Source organism: Strix uralensis, chromosome 20, assembly GCF_047716275.1.
Source record: "Strix uralensis isolate ZFMK-TIS-50842 chromosome 20, bStrUra1, whole genome shotgun sequence".
Taxonomy (NCBI): Eukaryota; Metazoa; Chordata; class Aves; order Strigiformes; family Strigidae; genus Strix; species Strix uralensis.
In genome coordinates, this window is record NC_133991.1 from 4,725,314 (window position 1) to 4,745,507 (window position 20,194).

The window sequence follows — 20,194 nt, forward strand, 5'->3', positions numbered from 1 at the left end:
TCTCTGCTGCCCCGCGACTGGCGTGAGAGGAGGGTCTGGCGGAAGGCAGCGAACGGGCACAGGGTTTGCACGACAGCTGAGAACAGCGCTGTTTTTTATTGTAAATAAAGATGACGGGCTGCACCCGACAGTTTCCCGGCGTCCTTCAGCCCGTCCCCTTCGCATGACCTGATTTGTTTCTTTTTCCTAGGCTGTTATTTCAGGTTTTATAACAAACCCATTTATAAGAAAGACGTACGGTCGCTCCCGGGACGACCGGCTGTGCCAGCGCGTCTCGGGTGCCCCGGCCCCGCACGGCTGCACCGCCGAACTGCGGAGGGAGCGCTCCGGGCCCCGCTCGCCCCGCAGGGCTTTAGCCCTCTTCCCCCGCCGAGCCCCGCTTCCCCGCGGGGAGGGGATTCCAACCTCCCGCGAAAGCGGCTCACCGGGGCCCGGGGCAGCGAAGGGAGCGGGGGGGGAGAGCACAGGGCCCGCGGGGGTGCCGGGCTGTGAGGGGGGGGAGGGGAACATGGCGCCGAGGGGCGGCCCCGAGGGGAGCCGGGAGCGGCGGCCCGGCGGCGCTGACAGGCCCGTCCCCGCTCGGGCCCCGCTGCCCCGGAAGAGGCGGGGCGGGCGGAGGACGGCGGCGGCCGCACGTGGGGCAGCGGCGGCATGGCGGAGCCAGAGGGCCGGGGCGGCGTGGACGTGGTGGCGGTGGCCGCCCCCCGCGGGGTGCTGCGGCAGGGCCGCGCCTTCCTGGACTTCTTCTGGGACATCGCCAAGCCCGAGCAGGAGGTGCGGCTGGCGGCCACCGAGAGCCTCCTGCGGCACCTGCGGGACGGCGGGAAGGTGAGGCCGGGGCCGGCGAGGCCGTGGGGGCTGGGGCAGCACCGGGCCGGCGCGGCTCCCGCTCGGCAGCGCGTCTGTGCGGGCAGAGGCGCGGCGGGGCGCCGGCCGGCAGTGCGGCGGGGTCCCGCAGCCCCGCCGGAGCTGGGTCTGTCTTTCAGGCCGAGGAGCTGGAGTACGCGCTGCGGCGTCTGGTGGAAGGGCTGGGAGCCACCCGCGAGGCCGCCCGCCCGGGCTTCAGCCTGGCCCTGGCGCAGGTGAGTGTGTCCCAGAGCAGCGCGGGCCCGGCCGTGGCCGTTGTGAGGGGGCTGGAGGGCTCCTGCGTGCGGGGGGCAGGCAGGGCTCCTGCAGCCAGCGCCGGAAAACGGGGCGGGTGTAAATGGCGCTAGTCTGGGTTAGAAACAGCAGTTTAGAAAGGTGGGAGCTGTGCCAGCGTCCCTCTCGTGCTCCAGAATCCTCTCCTGCTTCAGGATCCATCCTCAGTTTGCGAACCTTGGCCAGGCTGCCGAATATGCTGCACTTAGAACTATGGTGACTTCTTAAAATCGGCTTGCTGCTGGCGTCGGGCTGTTTATGCGGGAGATCTGCAAAGGCCACCCTTAACACACGCTTCAGAGCGTTTTTTTCCCCATGTTGTTTGAGTCTGTAACATGGCAAAGAATCCGAGCGGGTGGATCTGACCTCGTCTCACCTGAGGAGTCGATAATGCAGAAGAGCGTGTGTTCTTCCCACTTCGATTGGGGCCTTGCCCACGCTGGAAAGTTTAGTTGCTTCTGTTAGAGGGTCAGGCAGTTGTTGCAGGAAAATGTGCCCATTATTAATCCTGCTGTGTCGCGTACAGGGGAAAATAGAAAAGGAATATCAGCAGGTATGTTTATGTCCGCACTAGTTCCTATTCTGACGCATCTTTTACTGATCTAGTTGTCTCTATTCTGGGCTGATAAAGCAGCACATCTGCTGCTGTGCTGAATGACAGTTCAGCTCTCTTTTGGCTGAACCCAATAAAACTTCATAAAATGGAAGAACTGCAAACTGAGCTATTCCATCCATCTCCTCAGGTTTTACAGGCTTTTGAGGAAATTCCCTTGTACAGTGTCCTGGAACAGATAAAAGAAAAACACAATCTGGAGAAAGTGAAGAAGGTGAGTCTGCTCATAGCATTGGCCAACAGCCTGTTTAAATTAACTGTTCTCTGTTCCTTGAAGCCATGGTACCTGGATGCTGTAGATTTGGGGTTCTTGCTAAACCAAATTACTATAACGAAATAACAGAAATATTTGTGAAAGCTAGAAGTTGATGACGTTGTCATCTGGCCCTGTTTTAGCTGAGATTCATCCCTGTGATGGAAAGATAACCTAGGACAGTTCTTAAACATAGTGCAGGGGGTTTCTTTTCAGTGTGCTACCCTCACATGGGAGGGTGTTCGAGGCGAGATCTTCCAGCCATGTTGTTCCACTGATGAGAGCTGCAGCTGAATGTGAAATGTAACTGCTCAGTGAAGTGGACTTTTAACACCCTCCCTCCCCTTTTTTTTTTCCCTCTTCAGAAACTTGTGCGAAATGCTGCTTTTGGAAACTTTTTTGGCGTTATGGCTCTGTTTCAATCTGGCCGGCTTATTAAGGTAACGTTCCTGTTATGTTGTTTGTCAGTACCGGTTCTAGGGCTGTCTGAGGTGTAAAGACGATCTAGAGGGAAAGGCTGCATTGTTGGCTAATTGATGAGATGGGACTTGAAGACTTTTGTCTTACCCATGGACTTTTTGTGGTTTTTAAATGTCTGTTCCTGACTAGAATGTAGGAACCGTGTCAGATAGTCCAGGAGGTTCCTACCTCCCCCTGAAGGACGGGATCTGTTGCTGTATACAGCCAGAAAACACCATTTTGGGAAAAGCTGAGCGGCCTATCAGGAAGCAGTTGTGTAGGTTTCTTATTACAAGTAGGTCTATACCTGAGCCTTCAGCTTAATCTTTGATACTGGTTTACCTTTCCTTTCTAGGACCAGAAAGCTCTGCTGGAGAGCATCCAGCTTCTCCAGCAGCTGTCACATCACCAAGCACACCTCAGAGATCTCCCTCGCAAAACTCTTATTGACATCATGTCTGAGGTACAGCCACAGCGTGTGGTGGGTGGGAGGAGGGAGGACTTTGCTTCAGGGACTGCTTTTTCCTTAATTTGTTCATAGTTGATAATTAAATGAGGGTATGTGGAAGAGTGAGTTTAAACTGTGGGAGCTGTTTCCTGTGTTGTCTGTGGGCAGATGCTTTTATTCTGGGAGGGATGCTCTGGTTTAGCTTAGACTGATTTCATCGTGGACAAACCCATAGTCTTTTTTTTTTCCCAGTTGACTTGCTTGGGTGGTTTGTTAGACCCTCTGCCCTTTTGAATAGAAGTATGCTGAAAACTCTGGACAGCAAACCTTCTTATTTATGCACCAAGCCTGGGCCTGAGGTTGAATTTTGGGCTGTTGGGAGTGAAAGGGTGTAGGTACATGGAATAAAGTACTACATACTGAGTATGTAGTAAAAGAAGAGTTTGTTTATTTCCTTCTTCTATGTGGATATTATTTGTAGATGTGAAGACTAAGAGTGTTAAATAAAAATTAAATAATGTTTTATATGGAATTGTTCTGTCATTTAGTCTTGATGTTAGGTTTAAATTTACTTTGAATCCAAACTTTAAAAAAGACAAAGCAGTTTTTGTGCTTTTCTTATTGATGAAAATGTTGGATCCAGTTTTTTCTAAAACCATTGAACACAGTTGTTTACCAGCAAATCCTATTGAAACAAGTAGCTTGTTTTGGGGGCATATAATTAAAAACTAATATGAGAGTGTTTCCTCCTCCCTGGGCTGCATGGCTGTATGGGCAGGAGGAGTTGGACTGCAAGAGAACAACTGCAACTGGAGTCAGTTGACCAGAATTGCTGTCTGGTGACAACATGTTGTCCTGCTCCACGTGGTTAAGCACCTGGGGACTGTATGGCAGTACTAGGCACGTCCATGGTTTATATTTGGTTGTGTCACCGTGAAGACTGTTTCTAAAGTTTCAAAACACTGCAAGGTTTTAGTAAAATGCAGATATTTGAATATACTACATGGCAAGTTTAGTAAAATGCCCTCAGATGTTTCTCGTATCCTTTCACCTTCGTTCCTGTTTAGGTTCCTGAAACTGTGTTTGAGGAGGTCCTGTTTGGCATCGTGCAAAGTGACCTCGCTTCAGCCTTCACATCTCCAGAGAACCTGCACCTTTTGCTTGTGGGCATACAGAAATTCCCTGGTGTTCTGAAACCTAAAAATCTGAAGAAGCTGTTTGGCTCGCCTACTGTTGTAAATAAGGAAAATATTCCCAGGTAAGTTCTTAAATAAGGAGCATTAAATGCAACATTCTCAGTCTCTCGGCTAGCAGTGAGAGAAATTGTGGCTTTCATTTTGAAACCTGCCTGTATTTGCCACTGCAGGTGCTGTTAAGGGTTAGGTGCTAACTGTTAGACAGGTTCCTAAATTAGAGCTCTGTCATTTCTCCCAAGAGGCACAGCCTGCAGTGCTCAGGGAATGTTCTGTGTCCTTCAGCAGGATGAATTTGGCCTTCAGCAATCCCCTTCCAGGCCAGATCTCTTGCATTATTTTCTTTCTTCTTCTAGACTTGTAGAGCTTCTGCAAAGTGCTGCCAAGTCTGAGAAGAAGGACAAGAAACTGCCCGGTGTAGTGTTTGATTTGCTACAAGTTTCACTGAAGGAAGGTGCCTTTGAACTGTTCTGGGAAGAAGGTGTGGAGAATGGGCTATTGAAGGAGAAGTCAGGACCTGTGAGGTTTGTTTTAACATATGTTGTTTGTTGTTTTTCATATTATCCTTCTATTTCTTGCCCCAGTCCTGCTGCTGCCCTGTGGTAGGATGGGGCATATGGTTTCTCATGAACAATGTGAGAACACTTGCTTTTGATTGCTTAGGTATTAATGAGAACCATTATAGGGAATCTAAATCCAGGAGTTAGTAAGATTTCTCTTAGAATTGTGACATAAACCAAATTTGGGGTTAAATTTAACTAGGACAGCACATAAAGGTGATGTACCTCACTGGGCATAAAGGTGTCTTAAATCTGTAGCTTGCTCCTACAAGGCTTGTCAGAGGAGCTGTACTGTCCCTTTCTTTCTAAGTGGTTGAGAGGGAGAGTCATTTGGCTTTGTTTGTGTAGTTTAAGAAGGACAGCTCCTGTGTTGACAAACCCTATTTCTGAAATTTGTGTCTAATACTTCTGGACTCTGGGATGGACTGGATTAAAATCCCTGGATATGTTTGGGTTCTGACATGGTCTGTGTTCTTAAGTAGGATATGGCTGTGGCTAACAGTAGCTGTTTCAGCTCCTTTTCCAAGTACTAGATCTTAATAGGATTATTTAAGTTGTCTGGTGAGACTCATACTGTATAAAAGTGCTGCAAAATCCAGATTACAAATCTGTGAGCATTTTGGGGGAGCATAATTTAATTTGGTCCATAGCAAGGCAGTCTGTGGCCAGGTTTAAATCTTTCTTAGATCAAGAGTTTAAAAGTTGTAGAGGTGCACCTACAAAAAGTTTTATTAACATACTACGTGAATATCACAGTGAAAAGGAAGCTTGAGCAGTTTAAGTCTTGTCTTACTTGGCTTGAGTAAGTCTGAAAATACCCTTTGTATGCTCAACAGTGTTGCTTTTTTTTAGCCTGATTTCCTGCAGAAATGAGGCTAGTGCTGTCCATGAATAACTCCTGAGCCCATTGGACAATTCTGACCAAATTTGACATTGCTGTCAAAACTGAGTAAATTTGTGTAGTCAAAAACTAAGTAAGTTTTTATTAGGACTGTGGAAATAAGTATCTGGGGAGAAGAGATCCAGAAAGTGGACAGAGAAAGGAACTGCTGGTGAGGATTCACCTATTTCTCGACAGCAGAGGACCTGCTACAGGGAGAGATCTTAACAGCCATGTTAGAAGAAAAGCTTTGGGCAGTAGGATTTATGAGCACACAGTCCATTAATTTTGACTTCTGTCTTCCTGCGTGCTCCATATAGCCCACCCCACCGCTTCTTCTCCATGTTACCCTTGTGTGTGGCTTTACTGCTGTGCCTCTACCTGAGGGAATCTTTGTTTCCACTCAGTTACATGTGCTACCGGTTGCTGGGCAGCGCTCTCCCCTTGTTGTCTCTGGATCAGCTACAGATGGTTTTCAAAGGGAAGGTGATGCAGCACTATGGAGAACACGTGGTAACGACTCAGGTAGGTCTTCTGAAAATACTTGTGCTCAGGGCTGAAGACCCTGTCCTGAGCAGAAGTCCTCCCTGCCCCCCTTTCTAGTTTCACATTGTCTTGTATAAAAAGAATTTATGTAATTTTAGACCTCAGACACTTAGTAAAAGCAAGGTTATTGTATGACTGCTGGTTGCAGTGTACTGAGTATAGAGTGTTTAATCATCATTGCCTATTTGTGTATTTTTCACTCAGACTTATTTTAAGAGTTCTGAAATTGTTCAACACCGACCCACCTGCTTTCATTGACGTTGCTTAAAAAGCTCTAACAATGGGGGAAGCAGAGGAAGGGCAGCCCTCAGCGTTTTGACAATGTCGTACGTCATCCTTTAACAGTCCTTTTGATTTTGTGTGTCCAGAAGGTCCTTTTTGTCTGTCGTTGTGCTGGGTGTTGCATGAACATTTGAAGGCAAAGACAAAAAGGGACAACTCATGCTTTTGTTTATGCTAGTGCTTGTTTCAATAAGTACATCTGAGGTTTAAGCACAAATTTTATTTGGGAATTGGATTTTGGAACTCCTCTTTCTCCTTCCCTCCTGGGAAGCTGGCAAACACCACAGCCCTGCAGTAAAGGGAGGAAGAATAAGAGATGAAAACAGGCTTTGGCTTGGCTTTTTGTGGTAACATAATCCAAAGCCTCCTCATGTGGGCCCAAAAACCATTGCCCTTTCTTGGGAGGAATAGGACTTTACAGTCTTTCTGTTCTGGTATCAAAGCAGCAATAGATGCGTGGGTTTGCTCTGAAAATAATGCTTACCATGGTTCCTCCCTGTATGGATCAACTTTCTCCAGGGCTTATCCACTGACTCAGTTGTTTTTCTTGTTCCTTGCTTTTTATGCTTGTTGCACAGTGAATTAGACTGTGTGCTTCCATGTCCCTCAATACATTTGTTATTTTGATTCCTGCCTGAAACATACAAATCCACTGAAGACAATGATTGACTGAATGGAAGGAGAAACCCCTGATATTGTGGATGATGAGGAAGTAGAAAAGATCGTAGTTTGAATTTGTTGTTTTTGTGGGTTTATTTGGTTTTGTACCTCAACATGGGTTGTTTGTTTTGGAAAGCAAATACTGTTATCTTGTACTTCCTTGTGGGATTCTTGTTGTTGTTGGAGATGGAACTAGACAAAGCTTGAGTCTGATATTTACTGACAGTTATCTTCCTGAATCCACTTTTTTTCACCAGGAGAGCAGATGTACTTGATTTGCTTTTGTTGAGAGATGATTGATGAAACCCTGTTGTGAGTTATTAGCCTATTTACAGCAGTCTGTCCTGGAGTTTTTCTTCCAGTTTTCATACTGGTGCACAAGTACTGAGTTCAACAGTGGAAGCAGGAGCTTGCTGAGTTCTGTTCTGTGTGAGAATCCTTGTAGGGGTATTTATACTATGCCTCAACGCTTCAGAGACACCAGGGAGAGGAGGTGGATTTGTTCTGCCCACTGTAGATCATCAGGGTCCAGGGCTGCTAGACAAGACCAGAATTGTTGTGGGGAAGTTTCCAAAGTGAGCGAAAGTCTAAGGCAGATGATGTGAGAAACACCCTGGACTTCCACCCAAAATCATTGCTGATCAGCCTAGGAGCTCAGCTGCACTGCCAGCGTGTGGTCCAGCCCGCTGAAGCATGACTGTTTGGGAAGGTACAAATCAAAGGGTTGAAGTTGGTACATGGCCAGATTCCGTGGTTGTTTACAGTGATTGCTACTATGTGAGGAAGACCATGAGGTGAGGTTGAAGAGCTGCTGTATGCCGTGTGGCAAACGTTCAGGCATGTGACTTAAGTTTACTTACTGCAGTCAAATCTGTAAAGTGATTTGTACATACAAAGACACTCGGACTCAGCGTGAGGTTCCTAACTGCTTGTTTGACTGTGTTTTCAGCTTCCAGACCGATTTAAGTTTGCTCCAGAGATGGAAGGATATATAGATGAATTTCTGAGCAGCTGCGATGACCCGGAGAGGCAGCTGGCAGTGATGATCGGCTTCTCTACTCTCACCAATCAAGGCTATCCAGTGTTGTCCAGCTCTTCCAGGGTAGTCAAACACCTGCAGCCAGTGGCATTGCAAAATTACATTGACTGGCTCAAAGACATGTTCCTCAGGCCAGACTTTGACTGTTGTTTAGACTTCTCAAGTAACCGGCAAAAACAGAACCAGGGAAATGTGAACATGTGAGTGTATAGATGATGCACCTTCCTCTTTCTGTCCTGTGGTTAGGGTAGCTACCTGTGTGAAGTCTGGTCTGGACAGCCGATGTTTGCTGGTTCCCTTGCCATGAATTGACAATTGTTGCCTGTTCTATTTCCTCTGTCCCAGAAGGTTTAGCCCCAGCACCTGATTCTTTTGCTGGGACCAAATTCAATCCTGCAAATAGGAGCAAACACGGTGAGAACCAGCCAGCTTGACCAAAGCAGACTGGGTCGCCGAAGAAGCCTTTTCTCTTGTTTTTCTAGCCGTGACAGCTGCTTTGGCAAAAATGTCCAGTGGCTTCTTTTCTCCCTACAGACTCTGAGGTCTTTGTAGGAATTGTGCATCCCTTTTATCTGACTATTAAACTGGCCTGAGTGCTCTTGTCTCTTTGGCCCACACCAAAGCACCCACTTCCGTGTCTCAAGAGTAGCCTGTAAATACTTATATCCTTGATAGGCATTTGTAGCAATTCTAGCTAGGAAAACTTCCCAAGAGAAAGTTCTGTTCTCCTTGGTGCTGCTGCTTGCTGAATACCCACAACTTGGTGCTGTGGGCACTGGGTTACCTGGAGGGGCCTCTTCCAAAGATGATGTAAGCTGTTAAAACAGTATGTCTGTGTGTTACTTGTGCTCTGCTGACTGCTGCAATTCTTGAAGGGTTTTTTAGTAAACTGGAGTACCTCAGTGGGGTAAAATAGACTGGCTTTTGCATAGTAAAAAGCAAACTTGGGAAGATTGTATCTCTTCTTATGTGCCTGTTGCTTTCTTACTATGTGACTTTGCCATCTTTAGTGTAAAGCTTCTAAATGTCTGGAAGTCACCTCTTGCTGCAGTGGATTGTGTGGGTTGTGTTTATTTTGGGATAGTGTTCAGACTACTGATTGTCTCCACTTCCTTACTGAAAGAGCACAACATAAGATTGTTCGATTAAGAAAATGGATCATCCACCGACTCGCTAACATCATTGAAAGTTCAGCGAAAAAAGAAGAGAGCCTTGTGATGGACATTTCCAGGTGAGAATGATTTAAAGACTTAATGCCACATGTGCTTGAAATAATTCAGTTTAGCTCTGTAGCAATGTTCTAGACAAGCTGTCCCCATGACATTAGGCAAATTCAGTAGTGGAAATATTCCATAACATAAATCGCTTAGGTGACCAGGTTCTGGTTTCAAAATACCTTCTGCAGACTCGGACAAGCTCTTGTCGTAAGTAGTTCAGGCACTTAAAATCACCTTAGTCCCATTTGTTTTCAGTAAATTTTAGGTTCCTGGTTGCCTAGACTGCTTAAAGATACTACTTGTAATCTTTGCATCAGATCTTAATATTTATCTGTAAATATTGGAGAATATGACCCAAATCTGACAGTCTGAGTATTGTATTGTGTGGCCTCAAGTGCTGGCATTTCACTTCTGTGAAATCCTGATCATCCTTCTTTATTTTTTACCCTGTGTACCCTGAGGAAAGGGTCTTATTGTAAGTAGTGACTTTTTTCAGTGCTTGGACAATATTGAATAAAAATTGATGAATATGTGGCGTTATTTGGTTTGCATATATGGGCTGTTTTTGCTTTGTTGTGACCAAGCTGGCTCTTAGTTTTGTTCTTGTTTCTATTCGTTCTAGGTTTTGCTTATTCCATGCTTTCTTTGAGACTAAGAAAAAGACTTCCCAAATACATGAGACAAATGTCCTTCCATCCAAGCCCATAGATGAAGAGGCTCATTCAGTGGCGGAAAACTACTTCTTTGGGTAAGGATTTTGCTTGCATGCTTTAAGCTTGGAAATTTATCTTGTTTCCCTGAGGATAAGATCAGCCTGTGAATACCAGGACGAGAGGTTTGGGGTTGTGAGCTGTTATGGGAGTGTTTGTTTGACTCCAGGACCAGGGAATGGATTTTTTTTAAGGAGATCCTAGATGAATTTCCCAAAGATCCTTAAGTTTTGTCCAATAAAAACATGATTTTACGTGTCAAACCTGCTGAGTATGTGTGTGATGATAAAGGTAGGTGTAGAGTTAAGCTTAGACTGCTTTTTCTCATAAGATTGCCATTGCCTCTGCTGCAAGCTAGAAGTGGAAGAAGCCAAGAGAGAGGTGGTGGGGTTGTGCAGGTTGCTGTTGGCTTTGTGTCTGCTCTGCATGTGAGCTGCTGATGGCTCTGCATCCTCCCTGTGCTAAGGGAAGGGGAGTTGGTAATAATAAGTGCTTCTAGGTAATTGCCAAAGCTGGTGCTCCAACCTCAGTAGAGGGAAAGCAGAGGACATGGTGGGACACAGAATGGGAAACAACCGAGGATAATAGTCAGTGTCCTTGGGGGTACCAAGACAATGAGCTGTATGTTACTGTGCTTGGATAAGTGCATGGGTTGAAACTTAAGCCCTTTGAATCTGGGTTGCAATGAGTGACCAGAGCTCTGGGGTGAAAGTGCTCTACTGGTGGCCGTTTTGGAAAGCATGAAAAAGCCATCTGGTTCCTCTGGCAGTAACACGCTGGCTGTTTTTCTTTGCAGGTTACTTCAGACTTTAAACACCTTGACTGTTTTGGGGGATACAGCAAAGGCTGCAGCCTTGAGGGAGAAGCACATCCATGGTGTGACTGCGGATGGGAAGCTGTGGATCTTTCTCCTCGTTGAGTATGCCAACAAGCTGCTCTCCAGTGAGCATGTCAGAGCTGTGAAGCCTTTTACCAAGGGACAGAGGGATGCCTGGGAGAGGTGAGAGGCTTGGGAAGCTGGGTGCAGGGTTGGTGTGGTGAGGAAGGTGGAAAATCCCTAGCCTGAGTCTCTCTTTCGGCCAGTAAAAGAGAGATTCTACTCTTTCCTCCTCCTGCTGCTGTTCTGGCTGCTGTAGCAGAGCCATTTCACAGGCAGTGGCAGTTCCGTCTCTTCCTTTTGAGTATCCTGTACACCTGTGGCTGGGTTTCAGGATGCCTCCCTGTTTCTCATCACTCTGTTCCTTTCTTTCTGTTCCTTCTGTGTGTAACTATGGCCATGTCCTTTTATATTTTTGCTCATAGTCCCTCTCCCAAACATGACTGTAACTCTGATAATCTTTTCTCCCAATAATGCCTGTATAACTTCTCAGTGTCTTTTCTGGTGCTCTTCTCTGAGCTTGATTTTTCCATAAAGGTCTATGCCTCAGCTACGGTATTAGGAATCCAGCCTGTGCCCAACTGCACAGTTTTTTATAAGCCACACTGGGTGAGATACTGTTGTTGGGTTAAGATTGTGTTCTATATATACGTCTAATTTCAATAAATCAAACGTTAGATACAGGAAACAGGACTGTAGATTTGGTCATGTTTTTAGTCTGATCGTAAGAAAGGACTTGCTGTTGTAATTGTGAAAGACTCAAAAGGGTTCCTTTCTTCAGAACACTTCAGTCTGTGAAGAATCTGCAGAAGAAGGAAAATAAATCAGACAGTGCCAAAGTCATTGCTTTCCAGCAACTTCTGCTTTTAATGGCCATTCATCTTTTCAAGGTAAGACCTCTGAAGTGTATTTGAGTGGTGTAAAATGGACTGATAGCTGGGCTTTCTGAACGCTGAGCTGGAGAGTTTCTTTGTGTTCAGAGATCCACTCTTTCACAGCCTCTGGCTTCTGAAAATGGGCAACTGGCAGCTAATAAACTGTGATTCTTATGCTGACTGTAGACAGCAACTGAACAGGGGCAAAGCTTGGCCTGAGCATTGGTTTTGCCCTTGATTTGCTGCTGAGTGGAGCAATTTTTACTTAGTTTCGTATTTTCTTCTGCAAAGGGGTTGTAGTAGCTGATTCTAATTTCTGTACCTATTTAGAGAGGTCCTTAGATTCAGGGTATGTTCCTTCTGTTGCTGTTGGTAGTGGGGAGTTCAGAGTGCTTACTGTCTGCTTGTGATCAAACAGAATCAATCTGAAACAATGGATGTTCTGAGTGACCTCCTGAACTGCACGGAGAGGGCATTCAGCAAAGAACCTAAGAAGAAAAAGACTGGTGAGTCCTTCCTACAGAAGGAAACGGAGTGGGGTTGTTAATGGTCTGTCAAAAGCCAGAAGATGGCAGTTCTGCGTTAGTGAAGCACTCCGACTGCATTGGTTCTGGCTTGATGCAGTTATCCCCAGGAGAATCCCCTCTCCTTCCTTCTCTTTCCTTGTCTTTCTAACTCTCTTGCTCCAGCTCTCTATCCACATCCTCAGTGGGTTGTGTTCCTGTGTGCCTTGTACAGGATAGGTGAGCTTCAGAGCTGGCCATTGCTCAGCTGAGCAGTGTCCAAGGGAGTTCACTCATCTTGAGTCCTTGTTCTGTTCTGGCCAAAAGCTTGACTGAAGTGGTGGCATCTGCCTGGGCAAAGCTCTGGGCTCTCCTAGCAGCCGGCAGGCTTGAAACTTAGTGCTTTCAGAGCTCAAGTTCAGGGCAAACTAAACGTGTCCTGTGTGTAGATACAGCCTGTTCGCTGATTTAGGCTAGTCCTCATTTAGGGCCTGCGGAGCTAGGTTGGGACTTGACCAGGGGAGAACCTGGCTTGGTCTTTTGACTTGCTCACTAATTCTAGTCTTGTTGTTTGCCTTAAATTTGTGTAAACTTGAGGGTACTGTGACAATAAAAGCTGTAATTCTATGGTGACTTGGTTGTATGTAGATCAGGATTCCCAAACTTTTGGACTAATGGACTAGTTGCAAATGTCAGCACTTTTCATGGGCTGCTGTGACTCCTGATTTCATTGGAAATGCTGTAAAATGTAGATACTTTTGCTGACTGGCTGCTGATTGCTTTAATGTGGCCATGTAGGTGTCACATGATTTGCAGAACTGCTAATCTAAGTAATGATTTAATGAATAGTAGGTTTGTTACCTGGTAAGGCTTTGCAGTGGCCTAAAGAGACTTTCAGGCATGTCTTCCAATACAGCTACAATCTTTAGCTTCACACTTGATTATTTCTGGTCTGTGTTGCTGAGTGAGTACTTCTGATAGTCAGCTAGAAGGACTATCTTATTTTCCTTGGTGAATTTTTCTGCAGTCTGTTATTGATGTGCCAGTGCAGTGTTTTTGCCCCTTCCTGTCATTGTTTGTTTGTTCATGTGCAGACAGTGCAGAGCCAGGATGGGTTGAGGTGATGGTGGAAATCCTTCTCTCCCTCCTTGCCCAGCCCAGCCTACTCATACGTCGGATTTCCAAGAGCGTGTTTGTGCGGATATGCCCTAACCTGACCAAAAGGGGCTTGCAGCTGATCCTGGATGTAAGTGAGGCACTAGTAGGGTATTGCACTGTTTGTCTGTCTTGTCCCTAACAGATACACAAGCATGTCTCTATTTTTGTTTTTTTGTTTGTTTTTTTTTTTTAATGAGAGCCTGAGATCTGTTAACTTTAAGCTGTATTCTTGGGTAGTTTAGGCTGAAGAAATTCCTGGGTCAGTTTATATAGCTGGTAGATTTTACATGCGAGTATACACGCTAACGACTTCTTTTTTTCTAGAAAGGCTAAACATAGAGGTGCTAAAAATAAGTGACACTGAAAATCTGAATTGGTCATGCCACTGGGTAAGGTGGTGCCTTCTGAGAGTAATATGTGGTTTGCAAAGATGAGGTGTCAGGTACTTTATATGAAGAACCTAATATTTAATTTGTAACAAATCAAAATGTGTGATGTCACCAACCTCTTCAGTTTTCTCCATCTTTTTTGTTCCTTATAGAAAGAACTTAGCATGTTAACAAACATGGTATTATAAGCCAGAAAGTTGAAGACGCTTACTTACATTTCATTATTCTTACTGTGCCAAAATTCCTGACTGTTGTACATAAGAAATGCATCAAAACAAAACACTGGAAAAACACAAGTCTCTCTTTGCAGGTTCTTGACCCATACCAAGAGCAAAATGAAGAAAGTGCTGTTGTTGTGATGGAAGAATCAGACAAAAGGATCAAATCTGCACGGGACACGGTAACTGATGTGCCATTGCCAGTGACAAATATTCTTCAGACCTTCACTGTTTAAAAATAATGTTTCTCCTGATCTGTAGTAATAGACATAATTGCATTTCTCTGTCTTGAGTAAAATGGCAGTTGCTCTATTAAGATTTATTTTAAAAGTGCAGCACACAAATAGCTTGTTGGAAGTGCATGTTTATTAGTCTCTTGGCCTTGAAGGAAAATGCTGTTGTAGGTCTGGCTGTTTGAATAGATAACTTCCTGAGAACAAATGACTGCATCCTGAAACTAGCGCAGGCCTCTCTTTTGCAGCCACAGACTGAACCATTGCTGTGATGCACAGCCATCTGAATTCAAGATCTCGGGTTTTAAGAACTGCAGAGATTCCAGACACAAAGCATTTGAAGCATTAGCAGAAAGGAAGGAGTGTCAGATGGGGGCTGTTATTTTAGATATTCCTTGGAAGCTTCTTTTTGATACTCATTTAATATGACAGAGAAGTCTGTATTATGTTCTGCTTGTGAAGACCTGGTATCTCGTTATCTGGGGTGTCTTGAATCTGAGGTCTGGAAGCAAGGCAGTGGGGTGAGGGGAGGCTTGAGTGTTTATTTCTGAGCACCTGAGGATTGAGTGGGGCTTGAAGAAGGGTGGGGTCAGGATAATCTTTTCTTCCTCAGGACGAGGAAGGAAGTGAGGACTCCTCAGATGAAGGTGACACTGAGGAAGAGAATGACAGTGGAGATGATGAGAAGAATGAAGAAGTTGATGAAGATTTTCGCAGTCAGCTGATGAATGTTCTCCAAGCAGGGAATGCGTTGGTATGTTTTCACTGCCTACCTTGATATGGATACCAGGAGGTTTGGGATGGTGAAAGATTATCTAATGCCCACATCCTGTCTGAGCCCGTGCAGTGATAACCCTGGCAGTCATCTTTGTAAGGCATTTGAAGCAGGAGGTCAGGATCTTCAAAGCAAGCCGTGGGAATAAGTCACTTGATCTTTTATTGTTAGTGTATCTTGAGTGCTTTTGCTTGTCCAGTCTAGCCTGATATAGCTTGTATTCCTGCCCGTAATAAACGAGATTGATGTGAACTAAAGCACTGAGATACTGTTACATGGTGCCTGTATTGGCTGGGCTGTGTGGAGGAGAGTGTTCCCTGTAGGCTGCTCTGGAGACTTCTTGTAGCAGTGCTAGAGTGTGGTTTAATGATTCCTATAAAGGCTACAGACACGGTAACATTAACCTCTTCATTGAAGGAGCAACAGCACAGAGTGTCAAAATTTGGCTTCTTCCCTTTCCCAGTCCTCTAGCTCTACATGTTAGTACTGTGCAGTCAGGATTACCCGACAGCAAATACGAGCTTGATTTCTCACTGATCTGAGCATCTGTTTTCCCTCCCCGTGTTGTTGTTCTGGGTCTAGAGGAAGCTACGTCCCTACTGTGTGAGTCTGCTCTTGGCTGTGGTTCCCTCCCCACTGTCTTTCTGAAGTACATGAAATGATGTGTTTTTGCATTCTGAAAAGGGAGGAGACGAGAGTGATGAAGAGCTGGATGATGAGGCCATGATGGCTCTTGACAAGAACATCTCAGCCCTTTTTGCAGAGCAGCAGAAACGGATCCAGGCAAAGAAGGATGAGAAGGACAGGATGCGGAAAGAGAAGATCCTACGGAGGGATTTCAAGATTAAGGTGGGATAGAAGTGTTTGGTGTGCAGACCTCTGGCTTACTAGCACATTAGTTGTAGCCTACTGCATCCCATGAGCTACTTAACGCTAAACAGCTTGGACATTCATGTATGTCCTAAGCTCCTGGAGGTTGGGACTGGATTGTTCTGACTTTGTACAGCACCTGGCACAGCAAGATTGTGGTCAGTGACTGGGGGCTTCACATGCCTACTTCAAAACGAAAAGCAGGACTGTGCTATCAAAAAGTAAACTGTGGTTTCCCTTTGCTGATCTGAATGATTCAGTTCATTAGATTCTTCCCCACACCTACTCAAAGGTAGGTGCCTGTCCGTTTTTGTAAACTGGATAAGCCTTAATGTGACATGCATAAAATCCCTCTGGTAATTTTACAACGTAATTTTTTTTTTTTTTTGGCTTGTTACGCTAAGAAAATCAGCAGGATTATGGCTAATGCCCCCTGGTTATTTGTGACTGTAATACTGACTTCGGGCCACCTGGTGTCAGCGTGGACTGTCCAGGATATTGGAGCATCCAGGGACAGCTCCAGCTGTGCATGGATAGAAAAGTCTGGTGTCAGATTAGCCAAGATGAAGGTTGAATGTTGTAGCAAGCCATGGGCTTTACTGCATTTTCATTCTGATGGTGTGCTGTAAGAGGCTGGTTTTATGCTAACGCACTGTCTGGAAGTCAAGGGGTGCCTGCAGGGGTGAGAGCTATCAGTCAATGTTGCTAACAGAGAGGTGTTCCAAGTTACAGTGACTGCAGGTCTGGCAGTGATTCTCATAACTGCTGTCACTGCACAAAACAGATTGAAGCCAACAGACAGCCTTTAATCTTCTGTTTCAGATTTCTAATTTTCAGTTTCTCGTGCCCTAGCAGTACAAATGATAGCAGAAGGTGTACAGACCTCAGCTGCAAATAGTTTTCTTCAGCCCCCTCCAGCTGCTGTGTAGCCCACTCCAGTCTGAAGGAGCTGCTCTGGGTAGATCCATCATGTTTTCCTGTCAGCATTAGTTCTCACATCAGTAACTGTGTTTGCAGGTGCTGGATTTGATTGAAGCATTCCTGAATAAGCAGTCAGAGAATCCCTTGGTGTTCGATGTTATTGAGCCCCTGCTTCGGGTGATTGAACAATGCATGAGCTCAGACTCTGACAAGCAGGAGGTTGACTTTCTCCAGAAGACAGCCAATATCTTCAAGTAAGTGTCCATAGTCCTCCAGATAATAGGCAATGGCTTTTCATAGATACCGGAGGTGTTGGTTGAATCCCAGAAGCTGGTCTTTCTAAGATCGAAGACGATTGCTTTGCTTATAGATTATGTAGAATTAGTTTACCAGCACCACACATGCACACAATGCTTAGTCATAACCTGAAGGAAAGAAATTAGGATCTGGGTTTTCTAGTCTAAGGGCCTCCAAGTGTTAAACCTGTCTGCAGGTGGAAACCTTAAGAACAAATATTGGTATTGCAGGCACGGTGCCATGTCACTGAATAGCTCCACAGGCCTCTGATCTCTGAGTCAGACCATGCCACAACTCCCTAGGCTGACAGTTGCTGCTGTGGCTGGAACGAAACTCCCAACAAGTTACTGTTGAGACAGAGTGCAAATTCTCTCTGTTCACGGCCAGAAGTGAGGCGCGATACAGGCTAGACACAGACATCTAGCGCATGGTGTGTGACATGATGTGTCCTCTGTACACCACTCCCTGGTGTTCTCAGTGCTGCCCTAAACCATTTTCAGTGCTGCCTTCTACCTCCTGTGGAGAAGCTGTTCTGCAGTAGCAGGGTTTGAGGCAGCCAGTCTCCTGTGGGAGCTCTGGAGGAAAGTTGACTGATGCCTGAATAGGTGCTTGAAGGCAAAGAGCAATAAGTCTCCTCACCCTTCTTGCCACAGCAATGACTGCCTCTTTTGCTCCCCATAGCTAGCGCCGTTTGTGTTGCCCTGAGCCCAGTGATAAGAGTTCATAGCAATGTTTCCCAGAGCTCTTTCTATAGGTAATGGCTTTGGGTTTGTTTTTAATGCTCTTTCAGGAACTCATTGTGCCGAACTAAGCAGTACTGCAAGAGAGTAGATGCCCTGCAAGAAGATTTGCACGCTTTTGTGGAGAGGCTTGTGACAAAAGCCTGCAAGCACACTGTCTCTTCAGTGGCTCTTTATTATTTCAGGTGAGTGTTAAAAGGGAGCATCTCCACTTGGTGCTGAGGGCTGCTCTGTCAGCAGGCGTAATGTTGCATGTTAAAACAGTTCAGAGAAGTGAGAGATTTGTTGAAGGCTAGATACCAGCATCTGTGTTTTACATGAGAACTAGTCAGTCATCCTGTCAGTCTGAAGCATTTTCAAACAGATGTCCATTTTTTGGTGATCACTTTCTGTGGGGTCTGTGATACAGAAATGGTCTGGTACAGCTTTGCTGATAGTGATGGGAAGCACTTCCTGGAGGCTTCATCCAGGAGTAATGAATTGTGTGTAATTTATAGTCAGTCTGCAGTGATCATTCTGTAAATACAGTGGTTTACTGTTTCCACAACAGCACAATGAGTACAATAATGATTACGAGTCCTGGCTGTACGTACCAGTATTCACTCCTTTGGTGATTACAGGTGAATTAGGATAATCCATATATATATTAGGAAACATGAACAATGTTGCTGTTTCCTGGTGTAAATGGGAGTGCCATTTACCAGTAGACTCTCTTGTGACTTGCAGGTGGTTTCAGGAGCACTTTTGTGTTGTCTCTGGGATTTCTCAACCCAACTGTGTATGCAGTGGGTACCACGTTGCGTGGCCACCCCAGTGCCCTCGGGCAGTGTTGACTCTGCAGTACACCTGGCTTGTGGCTGTGCAGGAACCGTGGTACCTCCTGGCTCTGTGTGCCACGTGGCTCCCTGACAGCTTCCTGGCAGTGGCAGCCCTGAGTGGAGCTGTGCCCAGTTAATACAGCGTTTCTCAAAAGCAGCAGACTGAATGCTCTCTCAGCTGATGTGCCCGAGTTCTCCAGGCGCAGGGCAGCCTGGGCTGAGAGAGCTGCGCTGCGGCGCTGGCTGGGCTGTGCAAGCTCGGAAATTCTGGGCAAATGCAGAAGTCCTCAAGCAGTGCTAGTCAAAAGCATGAGGAAACCAAGCTGATAGTGGGGATGTCTGACTGCGGTGACAGATAACGAAATGATGCAGCGTCATAAGATTTATTTGTCTTTGGGTCTGTCAAGACTGAGAGAAGGGGCCTTCTCGGACTCCTTAAAACCCCACTTGGTACAGAATAAGCTGCCTGCATCACTTGGCCTCTGCCCTCAGGTGGCTTTGCAGTGGTACTGTGACACTGTGGTAATTGCTGTGTTCTCCCCTTTTCCTTTTCTTTTTTAGTGCCTCATTATACCTGCTCAAAGTGTTGAGAGGAAACACGCCCGATAAGTCATCAACTCCTCCCCCTCTGCCAGAGAAACAGAGCAACACCATCCCGCAGGCTTGTCAGGTAAGACAGCAGGCTGTTCTTGAGGCTGTGTTTTTTGCCAGTAAATTGCATTACCCCATTTCACTGAGTGGGCCTTGCTTATTCAGTCTCACTGTTTCTGCTGCCTGCAGATACCTGTCTACAAGATTTCTTTTCCGTAAAGCTGTCACATTCCCCATCCCCTCCTGGCCCTCACCCTCCTGCCTTTGCAGTGCCTGCTTGCCCATAGCCACTGGGGGCTGCTGATGTACAGTGGGTCCAAGTTAATTGCCTAAGTCTGATGTATATTTGTGCTGCTGTCCTGGCTGATTTGCTGTTTTTGCCATTAATCTCTTGGCAGTCACTCTTGAGTTCTTTTCCTGGAGGGTGCTGAGGAGCAGGGAGGTACAGGACAGGTGGATGAGAGTGAACTCCTGTTTCTGTGAGGTTTGGGCTGAATTATCTCGGGGTGAAGAGAGTGTGGAGCAGCCCTGATTTCAGTGGTAGCTGTTTGCAGGGAGACTCTTCATCTGGCTGTGCTATCGGTGTCTATTACTTGGGGAGTTTTACTGTCTAGTTCCCTTTCACCTGCTGTCTCTGCTGTGTTTCACAGGTCTTTGAATTTGGTGACCCTTTATATTGGGCAGCCCAGACCAGTCGCCTCCACTAGAAACCCAGCAAGTAGTGTTTCACCAGCTAGCCTGGTACTTGCCTCTGATTGTCTCAGATTGTGAGCAGGAATTAGTGCCTTAATCCTGTTGACATTTTATGGGGGAGGAAAATAAACAGGGCTACCTCGTGACAAGGGAGGGCATGGAAATTACAAACACTGAGATATTATTAGCGACAGAAAAGATAGCCAGTGTTTTTAAGGCTTAGTGAGAGAATGAGT

The 20,194-nt window shown here is 45.9% G+C and overlaps 1 protein-coding gene across 1 annotated transcript in view; it reads left to right on the forward strand.

The window, feature by feature from the left end:
* The first annotated feature begins 630 nt into the window (after positions 1 to 630).
* Positions 631 to 20,194, forward strand: part of MYBBP1A (MYB binding protein 1a) — a 60,401-nt gene continuing 40,837 nt past the window's right edge. Inside the window, exons 1-21 of the mRNA XM_074890091.1 lie at positions 631 to 828; positions 987 to 1,082; positions 1,884 to 1,967; positions 2,372 to 2,446; positions 2,821 to 2,928; positions 3,981 to 4,171; positions 4,463 to 4,630; positions 5,954 to 6,071; positions 7,984 to 8,273; positions 9,197 to 9,304; positions 9,913 to 10,038; positions 10,797 to 11,000; positions 11,659 to 11,767; positions 12,171 to 12,258; positions 13,350 to 13,501; positions 14,113 to 14,202; positions 14,867 to 15,007; positions 15,713 to 15,877; positions 16,916 to 17,073; positions 17,907 to 18,041; positions 19,236 to 19,344. Coding sequence (XP_074746192.1) covers positions 652 to 828; positions 987 to 1,082; positions 1,884 to 1,967; positions 2,372 to 2,446; positions 2,821 to 2,928; positions 3,981 to 4,171; positions 4,463 to 4,630; positions 5,954 to 6,071; positions 7,984 to 8,273; positions 9,197 to 9,304; positions 9,913 to 10,038; positions 10,797 to 11,000; positions 11,659 to 11,767; positions 12,171 to 12,258; positions 13,350 to 13,501; positions 14,113 to 14,202; positions 14,867 to 15,007; positions 15,713 to 15,877; positions 16,916 to 17,073; positions 17,907 to 18,041; positions 19,236 to 19,344 — 2,892 coding nt within the window. The 5' untranslated portion in view covers positions 631 to 651. The remainder of the gene's footprint in view (positions 829 to 986; positions 1,083 to 1,883; positions 1,968 to 2,371; positions 2,447 to 2,820; positions 2,929 to 3,980; positions 4,172 to 4,462; positions 4,631 to 5,953; positions 6,072 to 7,983; positions 8,274 to 9,196; positions 9,305 to 9,912; positions 10,039 to 10,796; positions 11,001 to 11,658; positions 11,768 to 12,170; positions 12,259 to 13,349; positions 13,502 to 14,112; positions 14,203 to 14,866; positions 15,008 to 15,712; positions 15,878 to 16,915; positions 17,074 to 17,906; positions 18,042 to 19,235; positions 19,345 to 20,194) is intronic.